Raw genomic sequence first — 14,719 nt, 5'->3', positions numbered from 1 at the left:
TGAGATGCACCTTTGAGCAATTTCAGAGAACTGGTTTATCAATGGTTGATCTACATTCTCTTCATTAAGTCAAGATTCACTTCCACAATTAATGGCAAATTTACAAAAAGTCTAATTGAAATGTATAGAACATATGATTGACAGTTTATGTCAACTAGATAAACCATTTTGCATTTAATGACTTATACGATGAACTAATGACTAGATGTTTTGAGGGGTAAGATTATTGCATAGAGAACTATATAATACAATTTTGATTTGATATAATACAATTTTATTTCTGATTCAAGAAATGCACCAAAGCAACTGAGAAAAACCATAGAGCTTGCTGTTGTAATTATGCTAAATCTTTTATGAAACAGGTCTCATGGTGCATTTATAATAAGGACTATCTCCCTGGAGCTACATGGGTTTAAGTGACTTGCCTCAGGCACAGTAGTGCTTATAGATTAGTCCTTCTGTGACTCAAACCTACAGCCTTTTAGTTATCATCCTAGATATTTAACCAGTAGGCCACACACCCTATTTTAAAGTAGAAAGAACCTACTGCTTACAAATCTATGTAACATCAGCTCACATGCTGAAAGCCTCAAGGCTGATCTCGGATCATGTGCTAAAATAAACATCCATCTCAACTGAGATGTTGCATGCGCCCAGCTTGCTATCTCAGCTTCCTCTTAGCACACTTACAGAGATCTTCTATCCGTGCCCGGTATTGACCATTGAGTCTCAGCAGGATGTTGGACTGCCTAATCATCTCTGTACATCTTTGAGGCTCCGTTGATTAAGACCGGGCTCCCTCCGTCCAGCACAGATATGCACCGATTGCATCTCTCCGGTGGCAAAGCCGATAAATCAGACTCGGAGAGCAGAAGCCGTGGTGTCCTTGGACTGCCTGCGTGCCTGCTTGGATTATTTGTCTTGCTGGGCTGAATGGATTCACTCACGGATGGATGGTTGGTAAATCTGTCAGTAATTTTGAAATGGTGCACTTTGTGAAGACTGGTAAAGACTGTAAAACCGCACTGCGGGACAGGACGAGGTTGATGCAGACAGCCGGTGTCTTACAGACATATATACACACAAAGAATCCAATTCTATCTGCCCCGAAATGAGAAAAAATTCTTTATTATGTGAATCCGTTGCACTAGTGCTGGACCATGAAACAGTGTAATTTACTGCACTGTAAATATCACCCAGGGTTTGTTTGTTTGTATAATTTTAGGCATTTGTGTTTGGCTCTGATTCCAGAACAAAAAATTGCAGGCATTAATAGAGATGTAAAAGGAAAGCTCCGGCTTTACCACCTCATGTTTGATGAACGCCGTCAGGAAGAGTGGCCAGCTTGCAGGTCTGTTTCAGAATTAGCCAGCTCTGTTTCCTTCCTGTGGCCAAACACACAGTCATAGCAGAGCTGGCTAACAGAACTGGACACCACTGCGATTCTCTGGCATATGAACAGAATCACGCACGAGCAGGACAGTATAATCACCTCCCAGCAACATTCACAGCTTTGTTTGCTACTAATGCAACACTGTTGTATTATAAACATGAGCTTTAAAATCTGGTACTGCAATTGCATTTTAAATACAGAGATGTCACATGGATAGTTTTCCCAAAAATGAAGCTTCTGTCATCATTAACTAATCATCATATCGTCCCAAATCTGTGTGACCTGTATCTTTTTTTTCTGCAGAGCATAAAAAGGGGGGTTGCATTGACTTGAAAATGCTGTAGTATAAAGGCCCATTTAAAAGAGTGTTTTCCTAGGGTGATGTCTAACGAACGTCTGCAGGTCAATGGGGGCTCAGGTGTGTGACCTTACAGACACACCTCAGGCATTGGTGGTTCACTGTGCGGTCACTGATTCATAATTCAGTTGTGATGAGAGTGTGAGTGTGTGCATCCAGTGGATTATCACACATTTGTGCACCTGTGCTTGATAAAATGTGCTGGTTTGTTTTATAATTATTAGGACTGTGTTGGCTTTTGTGCTGGCGCTTCATGAAAATGTATTTGATAGGGCTCTGTGAGCTGCAGCGCCTGTGAGGAATCAGTTGCTCATGTTGCCAGGGGTGATAATCATCATGAATACAATTGATAGCAAATGACTGTATGAATTGTTCTCCCAAAAATGAAAATTCTGTCATTACTTACCCGTTGGCTGCTGTATTACAAGTCTGTTAAAGTTGCATGCCAGCTTTGGTATAACAGACCAAAATGATGCCCTTATTCTCTGATAACGTCCTTTTAATTGAGTTGTCAGCTCAAGAACAGCTATCAGTGGGTTGAAGTTGGCAACCAGATCAGTGAACAAATGATTCATTTGAATCAGTTCTTTTTAAGGAACCAGTTGATTTCGTTCACAGACCAAACATCATCAACAATAGCCTTTGTGGGCAGTGTGCATACATATAGCACCATTGCGCTATGGGTGTCCTGAGTTAGAATCCTGGCTTGTGGACCTTTCCAATCCCACCCCCCTCTCTCTCCCATTTCGCTTCAAGTGAGTTGAACTTGGGTCAATGAATGAATAATTTTATGAATCACTCACTTTTGAGGTTTTTTGTGAACTAGCTGAATCAGGTAAAAAAAATGACTGAACAACCTGTTAATGAATCAGATTGAGTCAGTCTATAATTGGACCAAATCATTATAGATTCAGAAGTTGAATTGATTTATTTACTGATTCATTGATCCTGTTACAGTCAGGGATTGTCTTACTATTGGGAGAAGAGAGGGTTTGTATTACAATTGGAGAAAGCGTAACGGTCAACTTGGATCATGTGTGCCTTAATGTCACGATCAGGGAAGACGTGGCCTAATGGTTAGACAGTCGGACTCGCAATCGAAAGGTTGTGAGTTCGAGTCTCGGGCCGACAGGAATTGTAGGTGGGGGGAGTGCATGTACAGTGCTCTCTCCACCCTCAATACCACGGCTCCCTTGAGCAAGACATCGAACCCCCAACTGCTCCCTGGGCGCCGCAGCATAAATGGCTGCCCACTGCTCCGGGCGTGTGTTCACAGTGTGTGTGTGTGTTCACACTAGCACCTCTCATACTGTTGCAACACACCCAAACTACATCTCCCATGAGGCACTGTATCATTCATCAGCTAATCTCCTTGCCACACCTGCACCTCATTTACACACTAATATAAGCAGCACTCACACACAGTCACTTTGCGAAGTCTTGATTTGCTAGTCAGTCTTTTCTGAGTGTTTTCGCCCTGTCTCCTGGTTCTCCTTCTAGTTTCCTGTTTGGCTCCCTGACACTGGACTGTGTACCCGGTTTATGATCGTTCTCTGCCTGCCTCGATCCTAGCCTAGATATTGTTTCTTCCCTTAGGCTAAGCCCTGTGTTTTGTCATTGCTTTTGTCATTCCGGCTAATAAAAACCTGTGAATGGATCCGCATGCCTCTGATTCTCTCTACGTAACAGTTAATAGCTAATCACATTACAGCCTTGACATCACTGAATTTCAGTCAGAGTTGTGTTACACTCAGTCGTCATTTACGGATACCGTAGGAATGAATGAGAAGTGCCACAAGCTGAAGTCGCGAAAAGTCAGTGACTTCTCTTAAAAAGCAGCATTTTTTTCAATGTAACCTCTAAAAATAGTACAATCCAAGTATTGTTTAGTGTAAAACACGTTGAAGATTAGCAGATAGGATGTCAATTCATTAAATGAATAAGCTGTTTCCTCTAAAAAAGCTGCTTATTCAGGGTAGTGAAGTGAAGAGTAGTATGAGTGAGTTGAAAGAAACAACTCAAAAGAGTGATTCAATTCTTTATGAACCAGTTGCTCCTTTTCACAAATAAGATTGATTCAGTTGGGTAAACCTTTAACAAAACTTCATACCATTTTCCATATTTTAGCCAAGAGCTGAAACAGTGTGTGAGTAGGCTTTGATATCTAAAGAAAAAAAAAGAAGTTTTTCCACAGGAAGTGCCTCAACGGCCAAACCTCAGCCTGTTGTCATGGCTATGAATATGGGCTGGAAGAGAGCAGGGCAGGGCAGTGCAGAGCAACAGTAAGCCAGAGCAGTATAACCCCACTGCTCACTGATCAATACAGATCACACGGCTAAAGCCTCTGATCCTACTACCACAGAGAAAGAAAGATAGTCAGACTGAGAGCAAAAAAGAAAAGAGAGAGGAGGAGAGATTTATTAGGAGCGCAATAACGATAGAGATCTGCCAAAGGAGAGATTTATGGAGTCGAATGGAGGGATGGGCGGAGAAGGATGGAGGGTGAGGGAGAAATGCAAGAAGAAAGGGTGACATTAAAGAGATTTAAGGGGATGAGGATGAGAGGATGCAAGAAGTTTACAAGAAGTCTAGGAGGAAAAGAGTTAAATGAGTAGTTCACTCAAAAATGAAACCTTGTTTCTTCACGTCCTTTATGACAGCATAGAAAAAAAAAACACAAATGAAAGACAAAATATGTTTTGAAGAATGTTCACACAGCATATTTTGATTAGTGGTTTTAAAGGTCATAAAAGCCTTTTCAAAGTTTAAAAGTATTAAAAAGAGCAGAGCAAATCTGCTTCTGCGTTTCATCTAAAAAAGAAAGCAGAATAGGTTTGGATTGACAACCGGGTGAGTAAATTATTTCAGAATTTTTTTATATTTTGGGAGAACAATCTCTTTAAAGTTCACTGTATAGAGTTAGATAAGAGAAGACACTTGGAAGGCAACTACAAAAGGAGGGAAAAGGGGACACAGCAAGAGATGGAGGGTGAGATGGTCCTCACCTGCTGTTTGGCGACTGCAAGAGGGATCGACGTCCAGCATTCTGCATTAAGATCACAGCTAGCCCACTGTGCTATATCATCTACCGCCAACAGAGAAAGACCGACACAAGACAAGATGCATTGAGATCCAGAAAGGACAAAGAAGATGGAGAAAAACAGAGAAGAGGGAGTTTGAAAGAGATGGAGGAAGGCAAAAGAAGATGCATGCCCTTACGAATCCTCAGGGCTGAATGAGCTATACATGAACACGCTAAATAAGCTGTAGCTGCAATCCAGGATTATGAACAGTAACTGTTCAGACTTCTCACAGACTTGTTAACAAAAGGCTTTGATTCAGGATTAGCAGTTGCACTCTAGTGTCAGTCAAGGCACTACTGAATGCGATCAGACTGTCTAAAAGGGCTTTTTAGCAGTGTTACGTCACTCCACTGTTATTATTGTAGTGAACAAAAATCTCCCAGTTTATAAATAACTAACGGCATTATTCAAATGTGTTGGAAATTTTCAGAAAGTACTGATATATCCTGTAATCATTTCACCAAGCCTTCTATAGAAAAGGAACAAATAAAAATAGCAGCACGTATTGTTTGCTTAAACATTTAATAATAACATTAACATGGACAAAAAATGTCACATAACATGTTCATATAGTTTTCGTATAATTTTAGACCACATGTGCATTGTCAGTTAACTTTTTAGTGCTTAATCCTGGTTTATACATACACATAGTTAGGTAATGTACATGAGTGGCAACTGCATTCTACTGTACATCCGAATTGACTCTTGAAAAATGATGCATTTGCAGAATTTCTATGCAGTGTGTACAAAACCAAACTAAACAGCTAGTCATTAATGACATATTTAGACTAGTCTTTTCTGTATGTGCTGTGCAATAAAACACAGGGTATGTTTTGTTTGCTCATTAGTGTTGCCATATCTTGCTAGAAAAGAAGAAGAAGAACCCAATAAAATATAGCAACCTACTTTAACTCCATAAACTGGGTCACTTCATGAGCTAAGCACAAACAACAAGCCCAAACACATTTACTAAGTGTCACTTATAATAAGTGGACATGGCAACACTTCTAAACTTAAACAAAAAAGACCTAATCCCATCTATGAATGGGGAAATCCGGACATCTCAAAAACTGCTTGCTGAACTTGCAATTAATTTACATATTTCAAATCAGCAACAAAATTGTAAAAATGAACACCCCATACATTGTCACAAAACTATAATTTAGGGGGTTTTCACTTATGTACTTAAATGTGGTTTTCACTCCTGAAACTTACGTGACCTTAGAAAAAAAAAAATAATAATATACAGTATATATATATATATATATATATATATATATATATATATATATATATATATATATATATATATATATATATATAAAGGGCTAAAACTTTAAAAAAAATTACACTAATCTAATATGATTTTAAGGAGAATTAAAATATAAAGCTGCACTAACTGTTGGTAATTTTACCTTGGTTTATTGTCAAACTGGTAACCATTTCATCCTTAGTCACGTCACACAAATATGGCCGTTCTGCAGAATGAAACATCATTCGTCTGTGCTGTCATCTGTGGTTTTTAATCCTTGAAGTGGCCCTATAACCTCACATGCACACTGTCTACAGGATCAGAAGGCTCACAGGGATGGAACAGACCTCCGACTGCTTAAAGAGCTCAAAGCCAACAGTCAGACAGTTCACACACGCAAACACACAGCTGCAGCCTGATGGATGCCAACACAAGGAGAGGGATCAGATCTGTTGGTCTCTGCCAAACCCTGGGAGAATGAGGACACTTTGGACATGGCATCACTGGACATGCAGATCCAGACACTGAGACATTGTTACTGTTGTGAGATGCCGATTTGGTTCTCCAAATCTCTCCCAGAACTCTCCACTGCCACAAGCCAGATCAACAAGCCACAAGCCAGATCCCAGCACTGACACACACACATACACACACACACACCAATCTCCAAATGCTGGAACAGGACAAGAAAGGAAAAGAGGGATGAGGACCATGGGCGAGCAAACCCACCACTGACTCTCTTGTAGACTAGGGGCCCTCCAACTCTAAATCTGGCGTGAAAAGTACAGCAGGGATGAAGATGAGAGCCTGCTTGGAAAGCAGAAAAGGAATACATGAATGTGTTGGGACCAAGAATTAGAGGATGAAGAAAAGAGGGAAAAATGAGGAAGTGGATTTTTTCTTTCTTGGATGGAAGCTTGGATCTTTTCAAGGTCAAACACAGTATAATTGTAGTGTAATTTTATAGTTCTATCTATTGGATAGTACATTTAGTATAGTGTGTGTGTGTGTGTGTGTGTGTGTGTGTGTGTGTGTGTGTGTGTGTGTGTGTGTGTGTGTGTGTGTGCGTATATATATATATATATATATATATATATATATTTATATACACACATGCACTCTATACTATATATGCTATATTATACTACAGTATATAAATATGCTTTTTTATTTATTAATTTTATTAATTTACTTTTGTTGATTAAAATGTAATGTTTGAATATTATATATATTTTTTAATTTTTGCTGTTTACATATGAATTAGCTGTGTTTTTAATCTCCATTTAATTAACAAGAAATATTTTTCTGCATTATAACAATTATAACTTCTAATTACTATATATATATATGAACCAAACTTTACATATTATTTTACTTATGTTATGAAACCACAGAATTATGTAATAATTACTTCTTGATTAAATTCCCCCAAATCTATCATCAGTAGTTTCATGGGGAAAAAAAAGTTTTTTTTTTATTGAATTTATTAGACAGTAACAGAAATAAATGCATAACAAGATGCCATCACAGTGACAATTATACATTAATCAGAACTGTCGAGGATAACACAAGAAAGCACACTTATTTCCATTGTGGTCCTCGTTGTAGACTGATAAAGATGTAAAGGCAAGCCACTGATCGAATTTCAGAGTACAATATAACATGTGCATAAAAACTTGTTCTTCAGTATTAATTTTATTACAGAAAAGAATATGTAATAATCCTGAATGTGTGTGTGTATAATATATATATATTTTTTTTTTTACATTTAGAGCACTGGAATGTTGACATTGTGTAAGCCTGACTGCTTGTCAAACATAATGTTTTTAATATTGCATGAACTAATCAAATAAGACATTCCCAGTGATGCATGTAATCACGAGAAGCAGAATTCCACTTAGAACTAGCACAGGATGTGAAAGAGCTCTGTTCCTTACGGATGCTCAGACATTTCAGCAGTTCATAGTTTGTACAGGGCTTGGCGCAAGTTCAGGAATACAAGATGTCTGTGTGTTTACAAGCACAATACAAGCACTATAGATGTTTATCTGGGCTTCATAGTTAATCCATGGCCTTTGGCAGCCATGACAGGATGTCACATTTGGTTGGTTTGTGGGAGATTTTCTTCTGTCTACTCTAATGGATGCCTCAGAAACAATGGGTTTACTATCACATATGCCAGGGTCTATGTGCTTCCTGTAAGGCCACACACAACACTGGCATCAGCTCCAGTGCTCTCCATATGCCACACATTCATAATCGTTAGTCATGCTTTACTGTTTTCTACTTTCCTTTGTCTGTACACACACACTCTGTCTCTGTCCCTGGCCCGAAATGATGATTTATATGGTTTATTTAAAGTCAGCGGTGCCTCCAGTGAAACAGTTTCCTTGGTGGCAGCACTTTGTCCGAGCAGTCACACACTCAAGCTTCTTGTTGTTTAGTTTCAAACTTGGCTTGGGCATCTCGAATCCTCTGAGTAGCTGTGGATGAGTGCTGGAAGGTTCCAGTTTCTTGGCTGCTTCTCCGGGGGCGGAATTGGATGCGACAGAATCTGTGTCTGAGGTGGTGTGTACATATCTTCTTGCCAATAGCAATGAATTGAGAAAATGTACCAGCCATACATATTTCTTACAGGCTGTGATTCTGTATTTTATCTTTATATCTCTTTTTATATTTCATTTTATCTCTATGTATCTGTCTCTTCAGATAAAAACAAAACAAAACAAAAACAAAGAATACATACCTGTTTTCTATTATAAAATATAACTACACATACATCTGTGTATAGTTAAAAGTACTAAAATAAGTATTCACATGACATTTACAGCTTGAAGTGATTGGCTCAAAGCATCCTGGCAGCAGAACTGAGAGACCATGAGCAAAGATGGTTGAACATTGCCAAGCAACTGCCATTGAGATAAATGGGAATGAACAGACATTTTTCTCCTGGTATTAAAGACCTCCTTGATCTCTACAGGTTATTTTGCCAAGTCACTTAGAGGTCTCATTTCCTTCATGTATAACCCTGAATGCAGATAAACAAGTATTTTCATTTCATATTATCCACAGGAGCCTTCATTGCAGGCCATATATTCAGCACCGTCACATTATCCTGTGAATATACAGCTCTCCATCACAACATTCAGCTGGGGAATTGTATTTGGGCTGGTATCTAGAGCTGGCGTGCTTTACTGAAGGTGTCTGCTGCTGCTGTCTTTTCTCTTCCTTTTGGCACAGGAAGCTCAGTTTCTGTTCTGTCAGTTTTGTTCTGTTCCCCACAGGCCTGTTTGAAAGATAATCATTCAGATTTAAAGGATTATAGATGCTTAGAGTCCTGACCTGACTCTCCCTTTATTTAGCAATACCCTTTTCATTTCAAATCCTCTCCGTCTCTCTCTCTCCGTCTCTCTGCTCATATCTCACAGCCAAGCGTGCTTCTCGGACTGAGCAATTTTGAATTGATTTTCCATTGCTTACCTTAATATCATTAAAGAGGAGTCTCATTTTCTCTCAGCAGAGCAAATACACCCACAGAGACCCGCACGGAGGCTCACATTAATGCTGCCGTCTGCGACAGAGTTCCATAGCTGTAATTCTCCCTCCGCTTCCCCTTAACATAATTGTGTCTCTAATTCACAGTACTGTTTCATTTAAAACAGTTTTCACTTTTGTAACCATTAACTCGCTCTCATATTTCAGGTCTCTCTTTTGGTTCAACTCTCACCATTGCCCTGGCTCGTATATTTTGGTTGCGTTTTGCAAAGCTTTCTGGGCATTGGCTGTGAGAAGAGCGTAATCCACTACCTCAAACGCCGCCTGCATAATTTAATGTTTGGTCGGCACGACAACAGTACAGTAAAATTAGGCTTATGACAGAAAGAATACATTATACAGCAGCATGGGAAGAGAGCAGCATGGTTGGAGAGGAGCCTGGGGAATGCTTTTAAAAACTCCCTCAGATTCTCTATAGGAAGATGTGCACTATTTTTTTCATAATTCCCATAATCCTGCATTCTGACTCATACCATTTGCACTATTTAATCTGTTACTACCTGGTCATGGTTCTTGTAAGAACCACAAGGGTTTGGTAAGTTCATTAAACAAAAACTAGGCCCAAGTGGTCTCATGCAATATTGGATTAGAAGCAAACGAACATTAGAGCATTAGATGTGTGGTAAAAGCAGCGCTGTTTATTCAGAGCACCAGCCCTCTTAGGGAATATGGTTTAACTGGCTTTTAATTTTAGTGTCTGCTATTTGTTTAACTCCATTTAAAGCTATTTTGAAACTTTTCATGCAGTAACCTTTTTGTAGCTTAGAGTTTAATTACATTTTAATGTATACTATTTGATGATTTATTTATTGGAATCAATCAGAGCCGTATGTACTGTATAAGGGACCAAAAACATTGGGAATCTCATTTAGAGAGTCATTAAATGTGCATAGAACATTTTTTACTTAATGCACAGGTAAAGCTAGAAAATAATTTAGTCAAAAATAGGAGGGAATAACAGTTTAACTAAATATTTTGCTTCAAAAATGCCTCACAGAGACTTGTGTGCAGAGCCTTAAATCAGTGAATCGTAAGAGAGATAAAGATGTTTAGAAAGCTTTTGATTATTCGGTGCAAACATTTTGATATAAAGACATTTAAACAGGTTACACTGCTGCTTTTGGAAACATTGCTCATTAATGGAAACGCTGCATTGTTTTGGGAACAGCTTAGCTGCTGCAAAATGCAGTTAAGTTTATAGCATCGCTACCTTTAGTTAGTACTGACTTACAAAGACTGTAGCCCTTAAAAAATGTGGATCGTGTCTCCTTTTTTTTTCTTAGCCATTTCTTTTTTCCTTTCCGTGCAGGGCTGAAGATCCGTGAAGTGATGATAAATGTGTCCAGACAGCAGGTGGAGGACTTCCACGGACCCGAGGACTTCTGGTGTCTGTGTGTGGCCTGGAGTCATCTGGGCACCTCCAAGAGTCGCAAAGCCACCGTCCGCATTGCATGTCAGTAATAATTATATATATATATATATCATTTTAATATTTATATGGAATAGCTAGGTTTTTCCACAGCACCAAATGGAATTGCAGAATGGAAAAACTGGAAATTACTTTCTAAATAGGTTTTGCAAACTCTTGCACTACTGAAAACATAATTAGATAAAGTCAGCATTATTTTATTATTATTTATATACAATTATGGCAATGAAAACAAAGTCAGCACACCTAGGCTCCAAAACAAAATGGTAATAATAATTTAATAACAGACCATCACACAGCTGATATTTCGAGGATACAGGCTCTTCATCAGGCAATATAATTAAGATATTAATTAATATTTTGAATGAGCTTTTTTATTTAAATTTTTTATTTTAATTGTGATTTTGGTAACATTTTTATTTAGTTTTAATTTGTATAAAATTGTACTTTACTAAATATTTCAATTACCTTTTTCTTTTATTTTTCAAATTAATATTATTTTTTCAAATTAAGGTTTTTTTTTTTTTTTTTTTTTTTTTTTGTTACACTGGATAGTACCACCCTTAAAATACCATTATTTGAACCTTATTAACTCCTATAGTTGAACTGTAAGACAATTTACTGTAGAAGCCATTTTATGCTAATGCCAGTAGTGAGTTTCTAAAATTGTTTGCGTTAACATTCATGTGTGGCGTATCAGTTTAGGCCTTATTTTTAGATGTACTAGGAGGAAGAATTTGTTAATATTGAATCAAAATGTTTTTAACAAAAAAAGATCTACTTGATTTTTCTAGTAACGTAGCAACTTTATGTAACCAGTGTCCTTTGTGTTTCCATATAGACCTACGGAAGAACTTTGAACAGGAACCGCAGGGGATGGAGGTGCCTATTAATGGCATGATCGTTCTCCACTGCCGCCCACCCGAGGGAGTGCCTGCAGCCGAGGTGAGTGGGTAACAGCTCCCTCTACCTGTCTGGATGTGTGAGTGTTCAGTCTATTGAACAGAATTTTAAAGGACAAATCAATCAGTCAGTGCTGACATTCAGTAAGCTGTATGTGTCTTGCCTTATAGGCATTTGATGAGCATGCTTTCCCCGTGAATTAGGGATGAGTGCAGTTGTATTTACGAGCGAGTACCGGTGTATGCATTATCATTACCGTAGTCAGGGTTCTGGAACGGAAATATATTTAAAAGTGCATTTGCATGCTCAGCACAGGATCTGCAGTGCATTTACATGTGTCTGTTGATTTTTTTCTGGGTTTTTTTTTAGCAAGCACCTTCTCATTACATTACATGTTTGTGTCTCTTTTAAGAACTTTCTACTTTCCTTCTATATTTTTTCCTGATATACAGTATGTCCTGAATAATATGTGTTTTCTGAAACAAGAACTGCCCCATGCTGCTCAGTTCCAGCAAGAGATAAAAGATTTAGCTCAAATGGACAGTTTGTGTTACTGTAGGCCCCTGTCTTCAACTTGCTGGGTCACTCGCAAGGCCTTTTCTTTTATATGCATGAATGCCAGTTCAGAGATGAACACACACTTTGAATAATGCAGAGCAAATCCCATCCTAACCCTCTGAACTGCTGTTCACTGTCCTAAGAAAACTCATTCTCCTGGGAACAGGGTTGCATTGTGAAGCAGCAGTTGGTCTATCTATCTGTCCATCCATCTCTGTTTTTGTTATAACTTTGGAGTCTGCATTCTAGTATGCAGCAAGAATTACTGAATTATGTGGGTGTCAAAGGAATGTTCTGAGAAACCGCTCTCAGGTTCATCTCAGTGACTCCAAGTATATAATATCGAACCTCCTACAGAGTTTTGTGACAGGCTTAGGAGGATATCCATGTGCTTAGTGGAAATCAAACTCAAAAGAAGCAATTGCTTCTCATAAACCCAGTGTCAAATTATTATCATCCCCCACATTCTAGTGAGATGATAAGTGATACCGCTGCGTCTGCTTCTCTGAGGCTGCTGACAGATTCCTTGTGTTTTTGTTTTGTTTTTTTTATGTCACTCTGTGTTCTCTGTAGTAGTTTCAGAACAAGCTATACTTAAACTAGGCCACCGCATTTCAACATCAGCTTTAAAAAAAAAAAAAAAAAAAAACATATCAACTCGTGCCATCTGTCATGTTGGAAATGTATCCAAAATGGCTGTATGGTGAGCTGCCGTCTGTGATCTGGAGGGAAACAGCTTGCACCATCACTACAGCTAATCAATAGTTACCAGGGCCAACATGGTGCTGCTGCTGAAAAGGATAGTCAGGCTTAGGCGATGTTTGAGAGCATGCCAAGATCCGGGTCCAGAGGTCTCTGTGCCAGAAGGGTTTGTCGCTGGAGATTACAGGTTGGCAGCTGAACGCTCCCTCTGTAATCATTGCTGCTCAAAGTCTAAAGGTCAAGCCGAAGAACTCTGCCACCGGTAGACATATGAGCCAAGATGGCTCCCCCGTTGGCTGGCTGATACCATCTTTGGACGGGACACAAGTTTGGCTGAGACTGGAAATTGATCAAGGGCTCAGAGAGCGTTGGCAGGTCACGGCTGACACGCCACCTCTGCACTTCACGCGGCTTAATTATTTTGCTCTCGATTCTGGCAGTGAAACGTGAAAACTTGATTAAATCACTTGTATTTGAGTTTTTGTCTTTTTTCTAAAGACATTTATGAAAGGTCACAGGCTCGTAACAATTTTGTCATTGTTTATTCTGGCACATGTCATCCTTGTCCTTTGTTTGTTCCCCGCTTGAATGGAAACCTGTTTAGAAAATATCATCTCCCTGGAGCAATAAGATCATCCCTGTTGAATAATGAGCGTAACATGATTAAAACAATTACACCAACAAGGAAATGAAAGTGTGATATTAACTGTCAAAGTAAAGTTCATACAGATTACTCACAGCTAAGATGGGAGAAAAAAAGTCTCTCAATAACTTTGAGAGACCAGACCGATCATTAAGCTCATATTAACTTCACAATCCTCATCCAGCGACGCAATTAATCATTCAGTCTGATGAAGCAAAGTCATTTAAAGTGCTTAAAATGTAATTATTCAGCAATAAACATGGCACGGCCCGCGCTGTCAAGAGTAGGATGAGAAGGAAGGATTCGTCCGGCCAGTTCTACCTTCACATCCGAAATAGAGCAGTTGGATTTGGAAAGTTCATTTCTTTAAGCGTTCGTAAGGGACCGCGGACTTGATTGAAGCAAAGTGATGCAAAGAGACATTAATGAAACTGGAACTTAATTGAGTAGGATGGAACAAACCCAGACTAGACCTCCTTTTGTAATTGCCTTCTTGTCACTTTCACTTTCCGTCTAAATGAATGTAAATCTAAAGGGTGATTTTTGCCCAGAATGACAATGTTATGAGGTGTTGTACCCGTTTCGGGGCTAATTGGATTGACCTGTTAGGGACGTGCCAGATTCAGTTGAGAATGAGCCTGTTTCTTGAACGTAGCCACCCGGAAAGTTTGTCCGTGTTGTTGGCCTCTGCAACGTCTCAATATAACAACATGATTAACTGCAGTAAGTAACTCCTTTATGGCGGCAGTGTTTTTGTTTTTAGTTTTTTCACATTTAAAGATCAATTGTCAAATAAATTGTCAAAAAATTTTTTTTTAAATGTAAATGATTTTAGTTTGTGTG

At 38.8% G+C, this 14,719-nt stretch overlaps 1 protein-coding gene across 2 annotated transcripts in view; it reads left to right on the top strand.

Annotated features, from left to right (window-relative positions):
* The window catches only part of LOC132117096 (netrin receptor UNC5D-like), a 222,486-nt gene that overhangs the window by 137,246 nt on the left and 70,521 nt on the right, over nucleotides 1-14,719 (top strand). For both annotated transcript variants that reach the window (XM_059526155.1, XM_059526156.1), the window contains exons 3-4: nucleotides 10,951-11,094; nucleotides 11,912-12,015. In XM_059526155.1, the coding sequence (XP_059382138.1) occupies nucleotides 10,951-11,094; nucleotides 11,912-12,015 (248 nt within the window). The remainder of the gene's footprint in view (nucleotides 1-10,950; nucleotides 11,095-11,911; nucleotides 12,016-14,719) is intronic.

The sequence above is a fragment of the Carassius carassius genome, chromosome 36 (assembly GCF_963082965.1).
Source record: "Carassius carassius chromosome 36, fCarCar2.1, whole genome shotgun sequence".
NCBI lineage: Eukaryota > Metazoa > Chordata > Actinopteri > Cypriniformes > Cyprinidae > Carassius > Carassius carassius.
Note: the sequence above shows the minus strand (reverse complement) of the source record. Positions and strands in the feature narration are given on the sequence as shown.